This window comes from Petaurus breviceps, unplaced genomic scaffold, assembly GCF_028583685.1.
Source record: "Petaurus breviceps papuanus isolate PSGF00001 unplaced genomic scaffold, PetGlider_PUasm1.0 63, whole genome shotgun sequence".
Taxonomy (NCBI): Eukaryota; Metazoa; Chordata; class Mammalia; order Diprotodontia; family Petauridae; genus Petaurus; species Petaurus breviceps.
Window position 1 is genome coordinate 582,037 of NW_027186418.1, and position 25,698 is coordinate 607,734.

The 25,698-nt window shown below is 35.4% G+C and overlaps 1 protein-coding gene across 5 annotated transcripts in view; it reads left to right on the forward strand.

Moving 5' to 3' along the window:
• LOC138173633 (echinoderm microtubule-associated protein-like 1) overlaps window positions 1–25,698 on the forward strand; it is a 316,387-nt gene that overhangs the window by 166,318 nt on the left and 124,371 nt on the right. For 3 of the 5 annotated variants that reach the window (XM_069103676.1, XM_069103674.1, XM_069103675.1), the window contains exon 4: window positions 17,501–17,626. In XM_069103676.1, coding sequence (XP_068959777.1) covers window positions 17,501–17,626 — 126 coding nt within the window. Of the gene's footprint in view, window positions 1–12,970; window positions 13,028–17,500; window positions 17,627–25,698 lie in introns of all 5 variants that reach the window. The other 2 variants (XM_069103678.1, XM_069103677.1) reach the window with 1 other exon arrangement.

The window sequence follows — 25,698 nt, forward strand, 5'->3', positions numbered from 1 at the left end:
AGGGTTTTGCTAATGTTTTCAGGGGTTCTAGGACTGTTCTACAGAGGATGAATTAATGAAGGGACTGGCAATGTATCTTATGGCCTTGCTAAAGCCTTGTCTCCCCAGGAACTAAGATTGCTGAGAACTTGCCTCCAGTCAAGATGAAGAAAAGACCTCCATTTGGGTATTAAGTGCTGTGCTTAAACTTGATGTAACTCTGGGGTAGATTCAATTGTGATCCAGGGGTGGGGAACTTTTGACCTTTTTGTGCTCTGTGATTGAACAAATGAAGGTACTTTACTTATGTTTGGAAACTAATCTCCATTTGAGAAGAGGGGCTTTGTGGTGGACTAAATGAAGGTACAGCCTAGGGGTGGAGTGGTATTTAGAACAGGGACTTTGTAATTGATTGAATGATTGGAAGGTCCTGGGGTGGGATAGTACTTGGAGACTATTTAATCACACTTAGTAAATGCTGTATTTTGAATGATGTCATGTTTTGACCTTCTCTGTTCTTGGTTTGTCACTGAATAAAATGGAGAGCACCTATGCTGGTATTCTGAACCTTGGGAAGTTGCCTTTCCTTGGTATTACATAACATCATGTCACCCCTCAGTCACTTGACCCCTGGGCTTTTTGCCACAATAGGACTCTGCCACCATACAGGGGAGCTTTCATTCCAAATGCTGGGGTTTTCTCAGCTGCTGGAGGTATTAGTTGGGTGCCCTCTCTGAGGCCTCCACATGCTCTGGCAATCTGGTCACACACCCCAGGATCTTCACCCTACACTGCAATCTAGATCCAAGCAGGTTAAAGCAAGAATTATTACCCCTCAGACTGGTCTCTTGGTCCCCCTACACTCTGCAGGCCAGGAGCTGAAGCTGCCATATGGCACCAGCCGAGCCAAGGTATCTCAGTGACTTCTCACCCTGGGGGCACAAACCATGCACTCCCAATTACTGGTCCCAAAGTCCAGACTGCACTGACCTCTTCCTTTGTCCTTCGCATCTATGTGTTGATAAATCTGGAAACAGCTACAGCTGCTGGTAATCTGGAGTCCCTCCAGCCAGTGGCTGGTCAGGCCTGGCCTGGGGCTAAAACCTCTGGCTCACTTGGGCTCGGCTCTCAGAGCACTACTCTGGCCAATTCCTGCCAGCCTGCCAGTGTGACCTCAGCGGGAGGTTAGCTTCTCTGTGTCATTTTGTGGGTTCTGCAGCTCCAAAGTTTGTTCAGAGTCCCCTTTTACTTGGATTGGGAAAGGTGGCAGCTGGAGTGCATGGAGGTCCTGTTCTACTCCACCATCTTGACCAGGACCTTTATAATTGACTTTCTTCAGGTATATGCCTGGCATGGGAAACTCTGTGTGAAGGGTATGGACATTCTGGTCTCTTTTTTTTCCCACATTTCCTAATTGCTTTCCAAAAATGGCTGGATCAAACCACAGTTCCAACAGTAGTGAATGTGTGCCTGTCTTTCCATATCACCTTCACCATTGACTACTTCCATATTTCATAATCTCTCCCAATTTTCTGGGGCCATAGTGAGATCTCAGCATTGTTTGATGTTCATTTCTCTTACTAGTGATTTGGAGCCTTGTTTCATATCATCATTAATCGTTTCCATTTCTTCTTTTGAGAAGTATATATGCTTTAACAACACATATCTATTAGGCAGTGACTTTTGTTCTTATTTTTCTTAGCTAACTTTATGTTTTGGATATCAGACTTTTATCAGAGATATTTGATTAAAAATAGTTTCTTCCCCTTCAACTGATTCATTTTATATAATACAGTTTCTAGTTGCATCAATTTTAGTCATGTGAAAGCTTTTATAACTGCATGTAATTGAGGTGTTTTTCTGTTTTATCATTGCCTTTATCCTTTTTTTGGTTAAGAAGTCACTCCCTAGCTATACTTGAGAAAGGTACTTGATCTGCTTCTCTTCTAAATTTTTATGGTATGATATTTAGTATCAAGAACATATTTCAATATTGAGATTTGTATGTAGTATAAGATATTGATCCAAACCAGCAGTTCTTAGCTTTTTTTGTCATAGATCCCTTTAGTAATCTGGAGAAACCTATGGTCCCCTTCCTAAAGTAATGTTTTCAAATGAATAAAATAAAATGCATAGGATTAAAAATAAAACTGATTATATTGAAATAGTCACCAAAATATTGTATTAAAAAGTTCACCGACCCCAGGCTAAAAAACACTTGTGTAAACTTAATTTCTTTTTTTTCCTTTTTTTCTATTTTTTGGGGGATCTATATTAATTTGTTTACTTTTGGTTTACAAGATTCAGTTCCACAATCCCTTGAGTTTCAAATTCTCCCCTCCCTCTTCTCTCCCCTCCCCCCACCATGGAGGCATGCAATCAAGTATAAGATCTGCAAATACTTTCACATTAGACATTAGTCAGCTTATGAAGAAGGATTGTAACAGATGGAATAAATAATGGGAAAGAGGAAACAAAACCAAACAAGAAAAAGAAAGAGAGCAGGTAGTTTGCTTCAATCTGCATTCAAACTGTTCTTTCTAGTTCTTTTTCTGAATGTAGACATCTCTTTCCATCATGAGTCTTTTGGAGTTGTCTTATAACATTGCATTGCTAAGAAGAGTCCATTCTATCAGAGTTGGTCGTCACACATATGTTGTGTCTGTAATTATGTACAAATTTCTACTGGTTCTGCTCTTCTCACTCAGCATCAGTTTGTATAAGCCTCTCCAGGTAAATATGAAGTCTATCTGCTGTTCATTTATTATAGCACAATAGTATTCCAATACATTCATATACCACAACTTTTGTAGCCATTCCCCAATTGATGGGCATTCCCTTGATTTCCAATTCTTTGCCACCACAAAAATCTTCTATAAATATTTTTGTACATAAGGGTCTTCCTCCCACTTCTATGATCTCTTTGGGATACAAACCTAGAAGTGGTATTGCTGAGTCAAAGGGTATGAAATTATTTATAGCCCTTTGGACATAGTTCCAGATTGCTCTCCAGAATGGTTGAATCAGTTCACAACTCCACCAACAATTCATTAGTGTTCCAGTTTGTCCACATCCTCTCCAGCATTTGTCATTTTCCTGTTTTGTCATCTTAGCCAATCTGACCAGTGAGACATGGTACCTCAGAGTTGTTTTGATTTGTATTTCTCTAATCAATAGTGATTTAGAGCATTTTTTCATATGCTTATAGATATCTTTAATTTCTTCCTCTGAAAACTTCCTGTTCATATCCTTTGACCATTTATCAATTGGGGAATGATTTGTATTCTTATAAATTTGACTCAGTTCTCTGTATATTTTAGAAATGAGGGCTTTATCAGAGACATTCGTTGTAAAAATTGTTTCCCAATTTTCCACTTCCCTCTTAATCTTGGTTACATTGGCTTTGTTTGTACAGAAACTTTTCAATTTAATGTAATCAATATTATCCATTTTGCATTTTATAATACTCTCTAATTCTTGTTTGGTCATAAAGTGTTCCCCTCTCCATAAATCTGACAGGTAAACTATTCCTTGATTTCCCAGGTTGCTTACAGTATCAGCCTTTATACATAGATGATGCACCCATTTAGACTTGATTTTGGTATATGTGTTAGATAATGGACTATGCCCAGTTTCTGCCATACTATTTTCCAGTTTTCCTAGCAGTTTTTGTGAAATAGTGAGTTCTTATCCCAAAATCTGGGGTCTTTGGCTTTATCAAACAGTAGATTACTATAATCATTGACTGCTGAGTCTTGTGTACCCAGTCTATACCATTAATTCACTACTCTATTCCTCAGCCAGTACAAAGTAGTTTTGATGACTGCTGCTTTATAGTAGAGATTAAAACCTGATATGGCTAGGCCAACTTCCTTAGAATTTCTTTTCATTAATTCCCTTGATATTGTGGACCTTTTCTTCTTCCAAATGAATTTTGTTACTATTTTTTCTAGCTCTATAAAGTAATTTTTTGGTAGATTGATTGGTATGGCACTGAATATGTAATTTAATTTAGATAAAATTGTCATTTTTATTATATTAGCTCAACCCAGCCATGAGCCATGAGATGTTTTTCCAGTTAGTTAGATTTAACTTTATTTCTGTGAAAAGTGTTTTGTAGTTGTGTTCATATAGGTCTTGGGTTTGTTTTGGCAGGTAGATTCCCAAATTTTTTATAGTGTCCACAGTAACTTTAGATGGGATTTCTCTATCTCTTGCTGTTGCATTTTGTTAGAAATATATAGGAACGCTGAGGATTTATGTGGGTTTATTTTATATGCTGCAACTTTGCCAAATTTATTTATTGTCTGAAGTAGTTTTATACTTGATTCTATAGGATTCTCTAAGTATATCATCCATATCATCTGCAAAGAGTGATATCTTAGTCTGTTCTTTGCCTAATTTGATTCCTCTAATTTCTTTTTCTTCTCTAATTGATACTGCTAACATTTCTAGTACCAGATTGAATAAGAGGGGCGACAGTGGACATCCTTGTTTCACCCCTGATCTTATGGGAAATGCTTCTAGCTTATACCCATTACATATGATACTTGCCGATGGCTTTAAATAGATGCTACCTATTATTTTAAGGAAGACTGCATTTATTCCTATACTTTCTAGTGTTTTTAATAGGAAAGGATGTTGTATTTTGTCAAAAGCCTTTTCTGCATCTATTGAGATAATCATGTGGTTTCTGCTAGTTTTATTGTTGATATGATCAGTTATACTGATGGTTTTTCTAATATTAAACCATCCTTGCATTCCTGGAATAAATTCTATCTGATCAAAGTATATTGTGATAAGTTGCTGTAGTCTTTTTGCTAATATTTTATTTAAAATTTTTGCATCTATATTCATGAGGGAAATTGGTATATAATTTTCTTTCTGCAGTAAATTTAATTTCTGTCGGAATGATATCCAGTTTTTTTCTGAATTTTTTGATGAGCTAATGAATTCATTTCCCACATGCATTCCTCCAGTGTTTTGTGTTTTGTTTTGAAAACACTTAGGTGTTATCAGCAGGTGATTTTCTTTGTCTTTTCCTTTGGGCTATGGTAAATAGTAGGGATTCTTTACTATTGAACATTTGCAGCTCAGTGCTACTACATAAATATAAATTCAACTGAAGAAGTATTTATTAAAATATGTGCTGTGTACAGAGCATTATGTTTTGTTGTGGGAAGAATACAAATTTTAGATAAAATACTGTTGATAAGAATATGTTTGCTGATATTTAAATATTAAGGAAAACTGCACTGTCATGATTGTATATGAGCTCTCATGGATTACTATGTGACCTAGCTGTTTAATTAAGGGAAAAACTGACATCTGGGCCAGTCTTGCTTGCAGTAGGCAGAATTAGGTATTTCCCTTTAAGCAAATACTTCAAACAAATAGCTAGCCCAAGAGACAAATTTGCAAATAGAACCAGTCAGTCCCTAAAGCACAGATTTATGTCTATGGCCGTAAATTAAATAGGATACATGCATAGTGCATACAAACTATTATATTAGTCTTACTGCATATTTCTCTTTAAACTATATTAGCATCAGTAAATTATAATCACTATTAACAAAATTAGTCATAGTATAATAGATTAAAAGTTGAAAAGAGACCTGACCGGTCATATCAACCACCTTCCTTATTTTTCTTATAAGGAAACTAAGGCCTAGAAAGATAACGTGACTTACTCAAGGTTATATTGGTGATAAGAGATAGTGGGGGGGGGGGGCAGCCAGGTAGCACAGTGAGTAAGAGCACCGGCCCCAGTGTTTGGATGACCTGGGAATCGAATCTAGGCTCAGACACTTAGCATCCACCCAGAAACACCTGGCCATGTAACCTTGAGCAAGTTACTTAACCCCAATTGCTTAGGGGTGACCAGGTGGCTCAGTGAGTAAGAGCATCGGCCCCAGTGTTGGGATGACCTGGGGATCAAACTCAGGCTCAGATACTTAGCACCACACCCAGAAATAACTGGCCGTGTAACCTTGAGCAAGTTACTTAACCCCAATTGCTTTTAAAAAAAAAAAAAGGAGATAGTGGTGGAAGTCAAACCAAGGTTTTCAGGCAACAGGTCCATGATTCTTTCCATTGTACCATACTAAAGGAAAATGAAATGTATTTAAATAAATAATAGTACTATTTTTAGTATATTTTATTTTTTCTTCATAAAGATTGATACAAAAGATGTTTTTTAGACAATAAATTTTATTCAATCTAGCAAGATAGGCAGGCTTCTGTGGTACTTTTCTAGCTCTAAAATGCTGTTGTCAGTATATTAGAAATATAGAAAGCTGACATTCACATAGCACCTTACAATGTATAAAGCAATTTTATTTAATCCTTAATGGCAGAGGGAGGCTAGGTCTTCAGGTTTCAAATCCATTATTCTTTCCACTTTATCATAGATGCTTCTTTTTTATTTTATTTTATTTTTTAAGGCAATTGGGATTAAATAACTTGCCCAGTGTTACATGGCCAGTTATTTTGTGTGGGTGTTAAGTATCTGAGGCCGGAACCAATCCTAGGTCTTCCTGACTCTGAGGCCAGCGCTCTTACTCACTGTGCCACCTAGCCGCCCCTATCATAGATGCTTCTTGATATATTAACTACATATAGTAACACTAAACAATTTTTTTTTTGCTTTTTTTGGAGGGGGGGGAAGGCAGGGCAATTGGGATTAAGTGACTTGCCCAAGGTCACACAGCTAGTTTTGTGTTAAGTGTCTGAGGCTGGATTTGAATTCAGGTCCTCCTGCCTTTAGGACCAGTTCTCTATTCACTGTGTCACCTAGCCGCCCCAAGACTAAACAATTTTAAACCAAGAAAGGAACAAAGGATTCAGTTTGTAAACTCGATGAAAACTATGTATTTGTATGCAGGTATGAGGTGAAATACAGTTTAGATTGGATATAGTCCTACCCTCATAGACCTTACATGCAGGCTATTTAAAGTTATGACATTTGTATTATGGTTATTTGTATGTAACTATTGAAGAGAAATGGAAATTAATGACAATTCAAACTCTTCAAAAATCTGGATATCCAAGATGCTTAGTTTTCATATAGTAACTTTTTTTTTGTTGTTGCCACTGACTTCTCTGGGACTTTCATTGATCTGAGATCCCAAATTTTCCAAAGTTACTAGTATTAGCTTTATGGAATTCTGTTTTAACTCCCCTAAAGAATTAGAGAAATATGAATCAGAGGGGCGGCCAGGTGGCTCAGTGAGTAAGAGCAACGGCCCCAGAGTTGGGGCCTGGGATCAAATCTGGGCTCTCATACTTAGCACCACACCCAGAAATAACTGGCCATGTAACCTTGAGCAAGTTACTTAACCCCAAATGCTTAAAAAAAAAAGAAATATGAATTAGATCATTGTTCTTGACCTAAGTTGCCTTATTATGGTTGATATTTAGAATATGGAAAGAAGCAGACTATGCATTTTGAATGTTATGATTAATTTATACTATTGCCCAAAGAATTTAAAATATATTAATATACTTGCTTGCTACAATTTTTCTGTACTAGAGTACTAGTAGAAACTGAGTGTGTACGTGTATGCATGTTTATCTCCAGTGTTTTCTTTAGTGCTTATGAAATAAAAATCCAGTTGGAAATAGTCCAGTGCACAATGGTTGTGTTTTGTGTTGCCAATTAAGACCTGGATTTGACTTGGTGTACATGGGGAAATATTTCCAACAGTCAAAAGGAAAAAAGAAAAGGAAAAAATCCAGGGAAAGATACTGCAGGTCATATTTTCTTAGTGGGGATGTTGACACAGTCTATAGAATAGTATATCTATTGCCTTGAGAGAAAGAGAATCAGTCATTTTCACAGCTTATAAATAAAACATTACCATAGTGCAAAACTATAAGAGTAGAGGACTAAAAGAGAAACTGATAAAAAAGATAGAATTCTTTTAAAAAAAAAGTTGATCTGTAAAGAGCATGAAATAGTATTTTAAATTTTCTTTTGAGACAACCAACCAAAAGTTCAGGCTGTAAGAATTATTTTACTTAATAGTAAATTCTTTAGATCATATAATTATAGAAAAACCAAAATATTCCATTTGTCTTTTTTGTTGTTTCCAAATTACTTCACTTCTGAAAGTTTTTGTTTTGTTTTTTAAATCACTTTGAAAATAGGTGTTAAATTTGGCTTGTGAATATTTTCAAGAGTAAGTTTATTTATTCAAGGAACATTTATTTAGTGCATAAAGGACACAGTCCCTACCTTCATAGAATGATATACAAATTATTGTTGTTGTGGAGTCATGTCTAATTCTTTGGGACCCCATTTGGGGTTTTGTGGCAAAGATAATAGTTTGCCATTTCCTTCTCCAGGTCATTTTACAGATGAGGAAACTGAGACAAACAAGATTAAGTAACTTGCTCAGGGTCACACAACTAATAAGTATCTGAGGCTGAGGTTTAACTAAGATCTTCCTGGCTCCAGGGCCGGCACTCCATCCACTATGCCTCTTAATTGCCCCAAATACACATAATTAAATTACATTACAAGTGTTAATAGAGTGTGTAGAGAGGTGCAAAGTGCTGTGTGAGGTCACAGAGGTCATTACAGAGAAGGTAGGATGGGGATAGAGATCAAAGAAGGCTGCAGGTAGACGGAGAGATTTAATTTGGGCTTTAAACATGGGTCTGAATCAACCAGTCTGTTATCTTTGACGTGGGCAAGATGGATTGAATAACTGGATTCAAAACAGGTTGAATAACTTGACCCAATGAGTAGTTATTAATGTGTTGATATCATCCTGAAAGGTTTTCTGAATGGTGCCACCAGGGATCTGTCTTGACCTGTCCTTATTCCTGTGTTGTTAAGCATTTTTTTATCGATGATTCTAATTGAGACATCCATAGATACCGTGCTTACCTAATTTGAAATTGATAATTTGTAAATGACAAAGTTTGGAAAGATAGCTAACACATTAAATGACAGTGTTAGAATCTAAGTACATCTATAGGGTAGAAGAATGAGGTAAATCTAATAAGATGAAATTTGGTTGAGATAAAAGGATTAGAATGTGAACATGAATCTTTCTGGTGCCTAGAGTGACTTCTGTCTACAAAGCCACATTTCTTGGACAATAATGGTGTTTAAAAATGGATTGGTGTCAAGAACAAGCTTGGAATTGTGGAAGTTCTATGCCAGTTTCTCAAAGACAATCCATCTTCATCTCTTCCTATTTACTTCTAGGCTCCACTTATTGTCTGTTTGTAGCTCCTGTCCCAGCTATATAGGCTGGTTGAATTACTAAATGGACTGCATATCAGACTGTGTGTTAATGTGAATAAGTTGATTTTCACTGCATATATTTTCTGACCACTCATTTTTGAATATTCATGTATCTCATTGAGGAGGCCTTTGGAATATTCTGTGGCTTGATGAAATTAAGCAATCAAAAGCATTTTTTAAAACCTGCTGTATGCCAGGCACTATGCTTGATGCTGGGAATACAAAGACAAATAAAACAATCCCTATCCTCATGGAGCTCCATAAATTACATGGCTTAAAGATTTATAAAGTGTTTTCCTCCAAGAATCCTATAATATAATACATATATTATAATCCCCATTTTGTATATGAGGAATCCAAGGTATGGAGACATTAAGTGAATTTTCCAATTAAATAAACTTCCCAAGGTAATGGTAAAGCCAGGACTTAGAATCTTCTGACCAAGTCTAGCATTCTTTCTACTCCATGGTCAACCCCACAAGGAGAGAATGTGGCAAGGATCTCTTGACAATGCAGGACATCAGCTTGTGTGAAAAATAACAGTAGTATTTAGTGGACTTCAAGCTCAACATGAGGCAAGATCAGAATGTGGTACTTAAAAACATCTAATAGGATTTAGTAGAGGCACAACGTTTAGAGTAAGGGATTAGTTCCTTATAAAGATAAAGTTCCTCTCTCTTAGTCAGACTATATCTGAAATTTTATGATTCAGTTCTGGAAGACATATTTTAGGATCAATGTGCTGAAGTGGGTTCACAGAAGGGCAGTCATCATGGTGACATGCTATACAAAGACCAGTCAGGATGTTTAGTCTGGAAAAGAGAAATTGCAGATGTAACATGAAAATTATCTTTTAGTATTTGAAGGATTGTCATGTGGGAGGGATTAGATTTATAATGCTTTACCCCAGAACAGAATTAGGAACAGTGGGTGGCAATTAGAGAGAGAGACAGATTTTAAAACTCTGTAAAGGTAAACTTTCTTAAAATTAGAACTGTCCAGAAGTGGAAAGGACTACTGCAGGTGTAATGGACTCTCTGTTTTTATATTTTTTCAAACAGGTCTTTTAGATAACTTGGAGGAAGTTTGTAAAAGGGATACCTATTCATAAAGGTGCTGGACTAGATGACTTCTTAAGATTTTTCCAATCCTATGATTCTAGAAGGGAGGGAATCAGGCACAAGGAACATTAAAATGTGTATGTGTCTGTGTCTATATGTGTGTCAGAATAATAATACAGAGTTCTCAGTTCTTCTCTTTGGGCTGAAGAGGTTGGCAGTATAGCCTTCTGACCTTTTTATCTGAATTTCTCATAATATTCTCTGGACAAACCAGACTTTCTGCTAAGTCATTTGGGTTGAGAGACAGTGTGGTACAGTGGGAAGACCCAAAATGTGAATTCAGAAAGCTGGGCTTCAGATTCTTTTTCTGACCCTCACTTTCTGGGATCTAGGACAAAGGTATTTAATCTCTCTGGGACTCAGTTTCCTTATCTGGAAAATGAGGGGTGTTCTCTGAGGTCCTCCAGTTCTACCATGTTTCCCCAATAATAAGACCTATCCCGAAAATAAGCCCTCCCCTTACTGTGTAATATTCCTCTAAAATAAGCCCTCCCCCGAAAATAAGCCCTATTGAGATTGCTACTGTAGTAAAGGTGATCCCCTGTGCTACACGCTACATTACGGTACCCTCTGTATGCACCGTCCCCTCCCCCCCGGGTGAAACGCACGCCGCGTTCCGAGCTGCATCCAATCAGAGCTGCAGCAGTGAGCGTGTCATCCTGTTCTTTATTGAATTCATTATTGAATAAAGGTACATTTTTTTGTTCACATTTACCTGTTTATTAAAATTGCTGTCAATGTTCATTAAAATAAGCCCTCCCCTAAAAATAAGCCCTCTGGTGTTTTTCTGTCCATAAAAATTAATAAGACAGTGTCTTATTATTGGGGAAACACGGTAAATCTATGATCTTACTGCCTCAGGTATATTCTTAGATATGTGGTAGATAAGAAAAGCCCTTGATACAAGCCTAAGATCAATTCTTGGTACTTTAGGAAAGTAATCTTATTGTTGGACACTAGTGCCAGTTACCACTGCTTTCATTAAGAATAAAATCAAGTTACTCTTTCTTGCTGAAAACTTGGGAAATAGCCTATTGCCTTAGTTTAACAGTTTTATCAAGTTTTAGCTTAAGTTTGACGTTTTCAATTTCCAGTTATGAAAGTCTGAAATATTTTTTTCTAAAAGTTTTGGGAATATAGATTTTGATTCAAAACCATCAGAATGAAAGAAATAGTCTTTCATGTAATGTTCATTATGGTTTATAAGTAAAGATTATCCTCTATCATCTGGTAATTAGTTTCTCTTTTGTTGGTATTATAATTTAATTTTATGTATAGCATTTAAGGGAAGGAAGGGTGATGGAATAAGCATTTATACAACACCCATGTGTTCTAGGAACGGTGCTAAGTGATGTTTACAAATATTATTTCATTTGATAAAAGCCTCATAAGGTAGGTGCTATCATTATCCACATTTTGCAGTTGAGGAAACAGAGGCAAAGTGACTTGCTCAGGGTCATACAGCTAGCTAGTAAGTGTCTGAGGCTAGGTTTGAAGTTTAGGTCTGTCTTCCTAACTCCAGGTCCAGCACTCTATCCACTGTCACCTTTTGCATCTAACTTATGCTGTTTTGAATTGGCAAAATCTTTGAAAATTAATACTCATATAATAGTGTGATGTGGTAAAAAGAGCACTGGATTTGGAGTCGTGAGGTCAGTTCCAATCTCAGTTCCAACTTCATTTGATGTTGGGAATGTCATTTTACTACCCGAGACATGGTTATCTGTATGATGATAATTCTTGCACCATTCATCTTAGAAAACTGTTCTGAGGAAAATGTTTTGTCACAACCTGAAAGCACTGTAATTGTGAAGTTATTTTTGAAGTGAATAGAACCCTGGAGTTGGAGTCGTGAAGATTTGAGTTGAAATGCCATTTAAGACTAGCTGGTGACCCTGCACAAATCACTTAAACTCTTATAAGCCTCATTGTAAAGCATTCATGCAAAATTTTAAAAGCTGTATAAGTGGCAATTATATTATTATTATGTAATATATAATATATTGTAATAAGTACAATAAGTTATTTTTCAGGCTGTTAGAAATTTTGTGGGAGGGATCTTTTCTCTATGTTTCTATAACAAAAATATTTTAATTACTTTAAAATGCAAAAGGAAATTTATTCCATTAATCTAAAATTTTTCACATACCTGTGCTTCTACTAAAATAAATAAATAATTTAATATACCCCCCCCCTTGCTATCCATAGGGAAAAATAGCTCTTCTGATATTCCCTGCCATTTATTTGATTTGGCTTCCTATAATGCTTTCTTACTTGCTACCTTCATTTAAGATGTCCTCTCTTGAAGTTTGATTTTCTGTTTTTAACTATGAGAGTTAACAAATATTTTTGATTTTCAGGAGACTTCAGTTGCAAAAAGCCATTATTGTACTCCTTCCAAAAGATTGGAGGGGAGGAGGGTGTCTTGAGCATTTTAATGCAGATGTTTGCATGATAAGAATCTATATGTATTGCATTGGTGGGTCATATTTAAGCCTGTGAATTCAGGCCAAATTTTTTTTTCATGTTTGTGTTATTGCAATTTTTTTACACCTCTCACTTTTAGTGTTATTCATTTTATTTCTGCTTTGTTTTCTATGCCTCTTGAAAATAGATTAAACAGATCTGTGAGTCTTCTCAGTGCATGTAAACTGAATAAAACAACTCCAAGGTGAGGGCTTATTAGATGTATAGTAGTTTTACCTCCTAGCTTTTTAGATTTTCCTTGTCTTTTAATTCAATAATTTGAAATAGTCTTTATTGAACTACTTTATTACATAACTGTCCTAAGTATTAACCTTTACTGCTTAAGAAATTTAAAAAGCAACTGTCAAAACAAAGATTTCTTTCCTTTGTGCTACAAATATTACAAATTATATTAACTTATTAGTAATATTAATATTCCCTGTTAAATTTCTTAGATATTACATTTGTTTTTCATGATTATAAAATTGCTAAATATCAGTTATATCTATAAGATATAGTTAGAAATTTTAAATAGTGAATATTTGTTACATTCTCAAATTTCCTATGAATTGACAAATGTTTATTACCAAGAAGAATACTGATGAAACTAACTCAGAAAGTCTCCTTTAATTCTTTTTTTTTTTTTTTGGCTTGCTTTTTGGAGGTGGGAAGGCAGGGAAATTGGCGTTAAGTGACTTGCCCAAAGTCACATGGCTATTAAGTGTTAAATGTCTGAGGCCAGATTTGAACTCAGGTCCTCCTGACTCCAGGGCTGGGTGCTCTATTCACTGTGTCACCTAGCTGCTCCTCCTTTAATGAGAGAAATGACTTGTTCAATGTCATACTATGACTAAGATTCACCTTAGGGAGTCTTTTGCAGATTATATATTTGTCTTGTTATTTCATTTCCTTTAATCTTTTCTATAATAACAACTCATTTATATAGTGCTTTAAGGTTAAATTACAAAGTACTTTCTTCACAATTAAGCAGGTAATGTAAGTATCATTATCCTCACTTTACAGATGAAGAAACCAAGGCTCACACAGGTGAAGTGACTTGCCGAGGGTCACACAACTAGTAAGTATTAGATCCAGAATTTGAACTCAAGCCTTCCAACTCTAAGACCAGTACTCTTTCCACTACAGTGTTCTTCCTATCCTGCTATTTATGACCCCCTAGAACTAGACATTGCCTCAGGGCAGTTTGCTCAGGAGAAGCCACCATGAATTAGAATCTGAGAAAACCTGGATACATTCTTTGGTGGAGCTCAACAGATTTAAGATCTGGATCTTGCTCAATATTTGCCTTAAATATTTATTGGCAAACCATCATATTTGAGTGTTCAGTGTTGTCGAAGGGGTTTGGGTCTTCAAAAGAAAAATATCCTGACCTTGCAGTCAAAGAGCTTATGATCTTAACAAGGACAGTGTAGTGTGGTGGAAGACATGCTAGGCTTGTAGTGAAGAGACTTGAAGTCCTTTCCCTACTCTGACATATTAGCTGTGAACCATGGATGGACAAATCACTTAAGTTTTCTGAGCCTCAGTTTCCTCATGCCTAAAATAAGGATAATGATCCTTGGGATATCTACCTCATGAAGTTGTGAGGGTAATGCCAAGTAAACCTTAAGATGCCATTTATTCATTGTTAGAAATTAATGCTTGTCTATTTCTATTCAAACATGAAATCAAGCCTTTTTACTATAACAAGTAAACATATCAGTTATCCATTCAATCAATATGTTTTGGGCACATGTGTGATGGTGGAAAGAACACTAGATCCTGGGAGACAGGAGACCCAGGTTCAGTTCCTGGCTCTGCTACTTACTGGTCATGTGGCCTTACTTCAAGACTTAGACTTAGAATAGGGCCAGATGATGTATAAGGACATAGAATCACAGACTCAGAATTCTAAAGGAATTTAGAAATCATATAATCTTGCTCATTCATTCTACATATGAATTAATTGGGATCCAAAGAAATTAAGTGACCTGAGGTCACACACAGTATAACCTGTGGTCTCAAGGCCACATATGGCTTTTTAGGTCCCTTACAGCCTTTTGACTGAGTCCAAGTTTTATCTAACAAATTCTTTTATTAAGGGGATTTGTTCTATAAAGTTTGGATTCGATCAAAGGGCTGCACTTGAGGACCTAGAGGGCCACATGTGGCCTCAAAGTTACAGGTTCCCCACCCCTAGTATAGACAAACAGCAAAGGTAGAATTTCAGTTTAAACCATTTGATTCCAAATTCATTACTTTTTCATTCTTTCTTTGTTCATTCATGCACTATGCTGACAGCTCTGACATTTTGTGATTCTTCTGTAGATAGTTCTCTGCTAAGTACTATGAAAAATTCAAACAATTTTTTGCCCATAAGATGCTCAAATTAAAAGGAGAATTACAACATATACACAAATAACTATAAGGCAGTATTTAATAAATTGTAGGTTGAACTATGTTTAAAATGTCAGTTCAAAGATCACTTTTCACATTCTCTACACATCTCTACCTATTGAAATTGTTCTCTCCCCTCAAGAATGAACTCAGGGATCATTGCCTTCATAAAGCTTTTTCCTCCTCTAAATCCTCCTTAGGTGAAAGTGATCTTCCCTTACTCAAATTTTCTAGAATACTTTGCTTCGACCTCTTCTTTACTTGAATGACTTTCTAGCTTGTTTCATTTTCATTGGATTCATATCCAATCTTTTCGTTATATGTTACCTTTAATCTTTGATTAATACCTTAATACCTATCACAGGGTATTGAATACAGTAAGTATTTAATAAGTATTTTTTACATTTAATTTAATGTGATGAGATGGCATGTCAGTTGTCATTACTCTCAAATATTATGTGGTCATCTATCAGTTCAGTCTGTATTCTTTGTTATTTTTATATTTAATGACCCTAAATAAGAAGGAAGGTGGTTCAGTCGTTGCTTTGAGAAGTATGTTCAATTGAACCGTTCCTACATCTCATACAGGTTTCATTACTACTAAAATCTACTAGGCTAAGCTTGGGACAATTGACCCTTCTGAAACCTGCTTATTGCCTAGTGTAAATAAATGTATTGTACCCCAGCTTTATCACTTGCTTACAAGTTACCTCCTTTCTTTGAGTTATTAAACAGACAATTCCTTTTGCCTTGAATGCCCTCCTTCCTCCTCTTCACAAAAATATCCCTCTGGCTCTCAAAATGCTCATTGTACAAAATATCCCTTATTTGTGAAGCCTTCCCAACCTTCCTAGACTCAACCCCAGCAATTCCAGGAACCTCAATTATTATTGGCGCTATCCTTAGCAGAAATCTCCAAACTCTAGGTTGTGAATGCTGGTACCTTGGAGAAGGTACCTTGGAGATTACTTAATCCAACTGCTTTATTTTAAATACCGTAGGATCAGAGATGTAGAGTTTGAAAGGACTTCATTGAGATCATTGAGTTCAGCCTACTCATTTGAAAATTGATGAAACTGAGACCCAGAAAAGTTATGGGGAAGGTTAAGGAGAAAGTTAAGGAGAAAGAAGACTTTCCCAAGGTCATAGCAGTAGCTGAAGCTGGATTTGAATCTTCTTTCCCCTATATTCAGTTGTCTGTTATACTATGGAGGAAATGAAGCTTTCAGAGTCATGAGTCATGTTTTTAGAGCTATAATTTAAACCTAAGTCTTTTGATTCCAAGTCCAACTGTACTTTCTGCTATACCAACTTTACAGGTATATTATATGTAAGTAATTTATTGCATATTGATATGCAGCATTTACATGATTATGTTTGCATTTTAGTCATTGTATTTATGTTTATCTTATATGCCTTTAGTGTATAAATGGCTTATTGTTAACAGCAAATAATAATTTACATTTATGTAGAATATGAATGTTTATAAAGCATTTTCCTCAACCCTTTGGGGTAGATAGTCACAAAGGGATTATTTCAGGACAGTACATTTCTACTGAAATTTCCCATAGCATTTCATATACATGGTGTCCACTCAGTAAATGTTGATGAGGATTTCATTTATCCATTTGCTTTTTATTGTAATAACAAAATTACTATCATTACACAAAAGATGTTACATATCCATCTTTTCCACAGGAATTCTGAAAAGAACTATGTAATTCCTGAAATTAGAATTTTAGAATGGGATCCTAGAATTTAGAGCTGGAACGTACATTGGAGATCACCCAGACCAAGCATCTTCTTTTATAGTTCAGGAAACAGGTGCCCAGAGAGATGAAGCAGCTTGCCTAAAATTAAATAGGTAGAAAACTAAGGAGATATTAAGATATTTCAAGGTCTTCTTTCCAGAGATTAATGAGAGAAACAAAATTAGAGAATTACATAAGGGTCACTTTAGTATCCAAACATGCCAGAGGTTCATAGCAATTCAATACACATGTGCACTCATTTAATGTTTGGACTGTATCATTAGCTAATTGTAAGTGGCAGAGATGGGTCTTCTGATTTCCAGATTGGTGCTCTCTCCCTACGTGTTTTAAATGTTCAGGTGGAAAACATTCTGTAAACCTAAAAGTTCTATATAAATGTCAATCATTATTATTTGATAGTATTTTATTAATTTTTCTTGCTTTCAGAAATCAAACTAATGTAACCCATTTACTCTGTTGAAGATGCTCCTTTGTGTAGATTTTATTGTAACTTTCCTTGTTCTTTTTAGCACCATCAGAAGAACCAGCTCTAGTGAACGAGTATCTCCAGGGATAAGCTGTGTAGATTCCAAAGGGAACCGTCACCGCACAGGATCCACCAGCAGCTCTTCCAGCGGTAAAAAGAACAGTGAGAGGTAAGGGACTTCTTTACTCCTGATTCCTATGATTAATCAGAGAAATAACATTTGGGGACTGCATCAGAATTCCGTTAGTATCCAGATACTGTGTTCTCTCCCATTGGCAAGGCTGACTCTTGGACTTGGGACAGATTACTTAACTTCTCTGAAATTTTTTTTTCTGCCTAAAGTGATTAGGCTGTGTGACACTGGCAAATCACTTACCCTCCCATGTCCCACGAAAATCTGTAAGATTGTAAATTATAGAACAAATGTCAATCTAAATTGGTAGAAGGAGTATCCTTTTCAGGAGTTTTCAGTGTAATGAGAGAGCCAATCCAAACAAACAAAAATCAGTAAGTCAACAAGAATCTGTTAATCTACTGTGTGATAGGCACTGTGCTAAGCTCTAAAAATACAAATACAAAAATCAAAAACCTCTTAAAGCTCTTGTATTCTTTTGAGAAATACTCCATTGTCAATATCAAGATCAAATATAAAGTCCTCTGGTGTTCAAAACCCTTCATAATGTGGCCCTCTTCTTCTTTTCCAGTTTTCTTATATCTTACCTTTATATACTTTGTGATCTAGTGGCACCAGTTTCCTTGCTATTCCTCAACCAAGGCACTCCATCTCCCAACTTCCAGGCATTTTCTCTGGCTGTTCCCCATATTTGGAATTCTCTCCCTCCTCATCTTTACCTCTGGTCTCCCTGATTTCCTTCAAATCCCAGCTAAAATTCCACCTTCTCCAGGAAACCTTTTTGATTTCCCTTAATTTTCATGTCTCCCCTCTGTCGATTATTTCCAGGTTATCCTATTTATATCTTGTTTGCACACAGTTGGTTCCATCTTTTTTTCTTCATTAGACTGTGAGCTCCTTGAGAGCAGGGTTTGTCTTTTGCCTTTCTTTGTATACCCAGTATATACCACAGTGCGAGGCACAGTCTTTAGTAAATATTTATTGACCGACTACGTATATAAGTTTACATATAATAAATTTAACATGATTATGAAGTAGTTTAGGGAGGTAGAGTATTAATGGTTGAGGACATCAGGGAAGGATTCTTTTGTTTTAAATAAGTTTTATTGATATTTTTTAATTTTTTTTTACATTACTATTCTTTCCCCAATGAGAATCATCCTCTTTTCCTTCCAAAGAGTCATTCTTTATAATAAAACAAACAGGGAAAAAGTAGAATAGGAAAAAAGACTGGAATTATATCAGTAGAAATAGGGAAATTCAGAAGAAGCGTGGCTTTTTGATGGGAGAAGTCTGGAGAAAATGGCGCCAGGGCAGAAATGGTAGAAATGAATCCCTAAGGTCCCTTCCAACTTTAAAACTCATGGTCCTGTAAATCTGTGACTTTATTTATGTCCAGGCAAAGATATCAAAGCAAGATCCAATCAAACAAATTTGAAAATAACTCAAATGTGTAGCTTGCGCAAATGTATTTATGTTTAATGAAAGAAATATCTGGTTTTATTTGTAACACATATCACTGCATATTTGCTTAAGTGTGTAGAACTTTGCCCTTTTTTTCTAAATCATTGTTTCCAAATAGGGTGCAATAATTGTTCATCTACTCTATTTTAATTTATTACTAATTTGGTATAAATTTTAACAGATTACTTTAAGTTTAGGACTAGAAATTCAAATTTATGTGCATTTATTATGAAAAAGACAATTTTGACAATTAAAATAAATGAAAATTGACCAGTTAAATAAAAACCACTGCATGGTGAACTTCTTGGTGAAATTCAGTTAGCTTTGATTTTTTTACATTGTTCCACTGGAACTATTTTTTATAGATATGATAGATAATATTTTATAGGTATGTTTATGATAAACACATATAAGGTTTTTTTCCCCTAATAGCAGTATCTATTGAATAAAGCCAGATTGGGGGTATTTCTAATAATTTACATAAATATTAAATTTAGTTGATGCCATTTAATTGGCATAAATATAAATTTAGCATATTTCTTATGTAGATGAGACCAGTTTCATTATGTACATCTGGTATTATGCCTAATTGCTTTCTCATTTTAAATGATAGCCATGTGTACTATTGATGAAAGGATTTTATACACATAGGCTAGACATGTTTTTTTTTTTTCAAACATTCATGTTGAGAGAAGGCTGAGTCATAAAGCTATGACTCTAAACCACAGGTTGTTAGATTTCCAAGTTTGCTAATCTGTTCTGATAGATTCCTGTAAAAGAAGTTTGTGGATGTATTCACTTTTATTCCTAGATGATACTTATAGACCACTTTTGCAGAAATGGTTTTGAATCTTTTTGAAGCATTTTCTGGGTGTTATATATATTTTATTTGTGTCAATATTGTATCAATGCTTCATTAATAAACTAAATAATTGGAGTGGTCTACATACAGCTTGCTTTATTAGTGTGTTTCTTATCAGAGGATTATGATAACAAGATCTAAATACCATGTGAAACCTGTTAGATGTTGATGTAATTGAAATGGGCAAGTAAACATGAATTAATATGAGCTATTGTGTGACTGAAAGTCATTCTTTGAATTCAGAAGGAGACTTTGAAAGGTGGATTTGCAATGTCTAGATCCGGGTGTTTTTTATAAACTTGGCTCTTTTTCTGCACATCTGATTCTTATTAAGGATTTCCACAGGAATCTCTGTATTGTGCAAACTTCAGTTCTGTTTTATCTTTGAAATCCCACAGTTTTTGTAAATGCAGTGAGTAAATATTTCCATTAAGGATATTTATAAGAGGATTTAATTAGATTTTTGAAAAGCATACTAAACTAGGAAATTTCGATTTTAGGATGATCAGCTTGAGAAGACTGAAAACAATTCAAGCAGCCTAAAGTTTGTTTTTAAAAAATAGCTTCTCTTTTCCCACTGGTTCTGGGAATGACTGAAACCAGCCCATCATTTTTGTTGTAGGTTGATCAGGTTACATGTATTTAAATACTTACAGCAAAAAAGAGTTGCCTTCTCTTCATGTTATGGTCATTAATAACATAATTGCTATCTTGATCATCATCATCATCATCATACACTGAAGTCTTAAGTTCCTCATCATGGCATGCAGTGATATTGGCTCCTCAAAATCAGTGTTAATAGAGTACATGCTCTGGTGGATTCGTTTCAGCTGGAAAGGTTTTGAATATTTCCTCAAAAATAGGATGCGAGGCTTATCATCCAGGGATAAAATCAGCAAGCTCATCACTAGAAGATTGGCAGGAAATGGCAGGTCACTCCAGTTGGACAAAATTGAAACAACCAAATAAGAACAACAGAATTGGAGTGGAGAGGTACTTGAGGCTGGGAAACGAAACAGGAGATTATTTCAGTAGTCCAAGTGAAAAGATGAATAATACCTATAACTAGGACGGTAGTTGTGTGAATAGAGAGAATGAAATAAGAGTATGAAATTGATGTTGTCAACACAGAACCAATAAGATTTGCTTTCAAGCATTATACTTGCAGTCAGGAAGGCCTGGTTTTTATATGTACACATAAAAATATATACAAAATACATAAAAAGGAAATTCAAGGTAACCTTGTGGTCAAAGGCACTAGGAGATGGGAGTACTAGGAAAGTCTTCCTACAGAAGAAAGTGCTTGAACTAAATCTTGAAGGAAAGCAAGGATTCCAAGAGGCAGAAATGAGGAAGGAGAGCATTATAGTCACAGGCAACTGCCACTGCAAAAGCATGGAGACTGGAGATAGAATTTAGGAATAACAAGTCAGACACTGTAGTTGAATTATAGAGTATTGTTTTGTTTTTTTAATTTTACCCAAGTTCTTGGCCTTCTTTTTATAATATCTTCCAGTAAAATATTAATAGCCATAATAAATCATGTTTTACAAAGTAATTGCTTTTCTCACAACTACCTATGACATTATTTGTAAAGTCACACATATAAAATGTTGGTTCCAGAACTAGTGGCCAAATTTTCTAAATCCAAATCTAGTATATTACCATTGTACCACTATCTCCATATATAGTGGGGGTGGGAGGGAAAATGCCTTTGTATCCTTCTGTCCAACAAAAATAGGCAGATTTATCTATCCAATAGGCAGTCATTAAATGCTTCCTAAATAAAAAATATTTTTATATGATAGGGAAATAATAAAAGTTAAACTGTAATTATGTAATGTAAATATAAAAGTTTATCTTGCCATTTACTTCTCCAGTTTTATTCTGACATAGCTTCAGCCTCCTTTAAAATTAATATTAGTTACATCTTAAATAAATAGAACACAAGTCTATTTCCCCCCTTTTATTACATCATATGTACTTTTATTAGTGGACTAAAACTAAAATCAGTTTAAAATTAAAATTACCTTTATTAGTCTAAAGTCCTCTAATTTTGCATTTGAAGAAAACATTACATGAAAGAATAATGCAAAGAATAACTTCCCCAAATTTCATAAAAATAAAGTCTTGAAAAAATGTAAGTTCTTACCAAATGACAAGATATAACAAACACATATGATAGATATTAAAGTTGTATAATTAACTTGGAAGGAACACCCAAAATATATGAAACTAAATAGTACCACCTAGTGGCCAGTAGTTCTGAATTACATGTCATGCTTTGAAATGGCATCAGACTATTAGAATAAGAAAAGACCATAGAGGGCTATAACCCTTTGACCCAGCAATACCACTTCTAGGGCTGTATCCCAAAGAGATCATGAAAATGGGAAAAGGACCCACATATACAAAAATATTTATAGCAGCTCTTTTTGTGGTGGCCAAGAACTGGAAATTGAGGGGATGCCCATCAATTGGGGAACAGCTGAACAAGTTGTGGTATATGTATGTAATGGAATGCTACTATGCTATAAGATATGATGAACAGGTGGGCTTCAGAAAAACCTGGAAAGACATATATGAACTGATGCTGAGTGAAGTGAGCAGAATCAGGAGAGCATTGTACACAGTACAGCTACAGTGTGTGATGATTGACTTTGATAGACTTAGCCCTTCCCAGCAATGCAGGGACCTAAAACAATTCCAAAGGACTCATGATGGAAAATGTTATCCACATGTAGAGAAAGAACCATAGAGTCTGAATTCAGAGTGAAGTAGACTATTTTCTTTTTTATTGTTTTGTTTTTTTTTCTTTTTCATGGTTCCTTCCATTCATTCTAATTCTTCTATACAGCATGACTAATATGAAAATATGTTTAATATAGAGCTTAGATTGTATGCCATCTTGGAGAGGGAGGAAGGAGGGGGAGAATATTTAGAACTTATGGAAGTAAATGTTGAAAAATAAAAATTAATAAAAAAAATCATACTCAAATTCAAACAGCAGTACTTGCCCTACATGCACCTAAAATATCATTTGACTTAATTCAAACCCAGTCTGTGATGTGACCTCAAAATGCATTAAAGTACATTTTGGGAGGGAGGTCTGTGATTAAATTGGCTTAGGTCAGAAACCTGTTATGCATCATAGGATCATAGGTAATAAACTTAGAATGGAAAGGAATCTTAGAGGTCAAGATCAACCTCTTCATTTTATAGATGAGGAAATTGAGGCACAGAGTTGTGAAATAATATGTCCAAGTTCAGACAGCTTGGCAGAGAGGGGATCTGAACCAAGGTCCTCTCACTCTAGCAGCCTTTGCACTATTGCCCCACTGACTGGGGGAACACTGAGGAAATTAAATGATTTGCCTAGGGTCACACAGCCAGTAGAGTTCAGAGGCAAGCCTTGTATTCATGTCTTCCTGACTCCAGGACTGGCTTTCTGTTCACCATGCCACACTGCCTCTCAAAAGAATTATCGTAATGGGCCTCAGAGCTCACTTGGCAATCCCAGGAAATAAAGAAGCCCTTGCCATACTGCCTGACAACAAGGCTGCTTCACATACTGGCCAAGTAATACCAGAAGTTTTGGTCAACCATCAGTAACTAGTGTCCCTTTGGGAGATCTCAGACTCTCTCACCCCCAGTTTGCAGCAAGACTTTGGGACCTCACTGAAAATCTTAGATAAACCAAGAGATTTTTTGCTAAATATGTTAATAAGAATCAAGATCACAAAAATAACTGCTGTAGACTTTCCTTATCTCATGGCTTTACAAATCAAGGTTTTATAACTCCTGTTCAGAACAAAGAAGCCCTAAATAACCTTGGTCTGCTAGATTCAGATGAAGTAGTAGGTGAAGACAGAGAAGTTATCATTAGGGATGATTTCAGGAATGATGTGAACAGGAGAACCTTGAAGATGTGGTCAACTTTTTAATGCCCTGGATCCAGGAAAAAATAAATGGTTCCTAAAGTTTATGGTTTTCCAGTTTAGATACTAAATGCATTTTTCTCTAAACATTAGTGTTTTCCCTATATGTTAAATAAGGTAAATGTGTTACATTAAATGACTTAAATTGTTACAGTAAAAAAAAATTATCATAATGAAATCTGGACTCAAAGAAGACAGGAAACCTCCAGCATTTCTTTTAGCTGATAGTCAGTAAACTAAGCTTGGATAATCAAGGTGAGGCAATATCATCCAAACACTACTACTATTTCTCAGAATATGTTACTTTTCAATAAAAAAGACATATCTAAGATCATCACTGCCACAAATCTTGCTTAAAACTGAATTCCTGAATAATGAATCTAAAATTGGGATGGCCTGCCTTAAGGAATGCTTATATTCACAATAACACTTCCAACTAAATGTCTACTTAAGGATTTCAAATTTGTTTTTAAGGATGTAACAGAATATATTTAATGGTTAATAATGTATTCATTAATATCTTGGGTTATCACCATTTCATTATTGTATATAATCATAATTGCAGTAGTAAATACATAATTTGGTTTTAAAAAAAGAAAAGACCATAAAAATCACAAGATTTAGAACAGAAAGGGTCCTTATGTCAGTTTAGACCTGGACATGAATCATAAATCTGCATATTTATTTACCCCAAAATCTGATCTATGGAAACATGTTTTCTCAGTAAATATATAAAGGTACTCCTTCCACAAGAGAGTTTTTTAAATGACTCTTTGTCTATTTATAATCAATCACTGATTTGGTTAAAATAAAACTTTTGTTATCTTCAATAAGATAGTTTTAATGTCTTAAAAAGTGAGTATGTCAAAATTAAACTATTCTAACTTATTAGGTAATGAGCAGACTTCAGAGCATGTAGTTTTATTCATTAAAATGGTAAATATTCACATTGGAATAATTTGTTTGAGAATCTTTTGTATCCAGTATTATAACTTTTAGAGATTTCAAGATACATGTAAATCACCGCAACTCAGATTTCTAATAATAATTGCCCACATTTATATTAATTTCAATTCTGCATGCATTCATTAAGCCTATACTGGGTGTTGGGCATTGTGCTAGACATTGGGGTATGCAAATATGTGTGTGTTTATACACACACACAACACAAGTAAACAGGCCATACACACACATATACATATATACAAACCCACACATATGCACACACACACAGATGGTACTTGGGGAAGGGTGGAGAGCACCAGTGACTAGGGGACTCTTGGAAGTGCCACTTGAGGTGAGCTTGTAACAGAACTTTGAGAATTGAAAGTGAGGAAGGATAGTGTTCATCCTGTAAGATCCCATCAGCGTTGGTCTTCCATTTCATCACCACACTCTGTCCTTCTGATTGAAGGATGGAGTCATGAATGCTAAAAATTCCATATAAGGAATGAGCTTTATTCAGAACATCATCCCATTTCTCACCCAGGTATACTTCTCTGACTTTTCCATCATGACTCCAGGTAGCCTCCACTGTTCTTCAGTTTCCTTTTGCATGTGGTCTTCCCCAAATGGATATATAGTAAACTCCTTTAGAGGAACTATCTTTCTTTTCCTACTTGTATCTCCAGTGCTTAGCACACTGTCTGGTATGTAGTACATACTTAAAAAAATGTTTATTGATTGATTCTAGGCATGGTAGATAGCCTGTAAAAATGAATGGATGTAGAAGATAACATGTCTAGAGTAGGCTAATTTAAGTGGAATATAGAGTGCAACTAGGTGACTCAGTGGGTAGAGTGTCGTGCCTGGAGTTACAAAGACTCACCTTTCTGAGTTCAAAT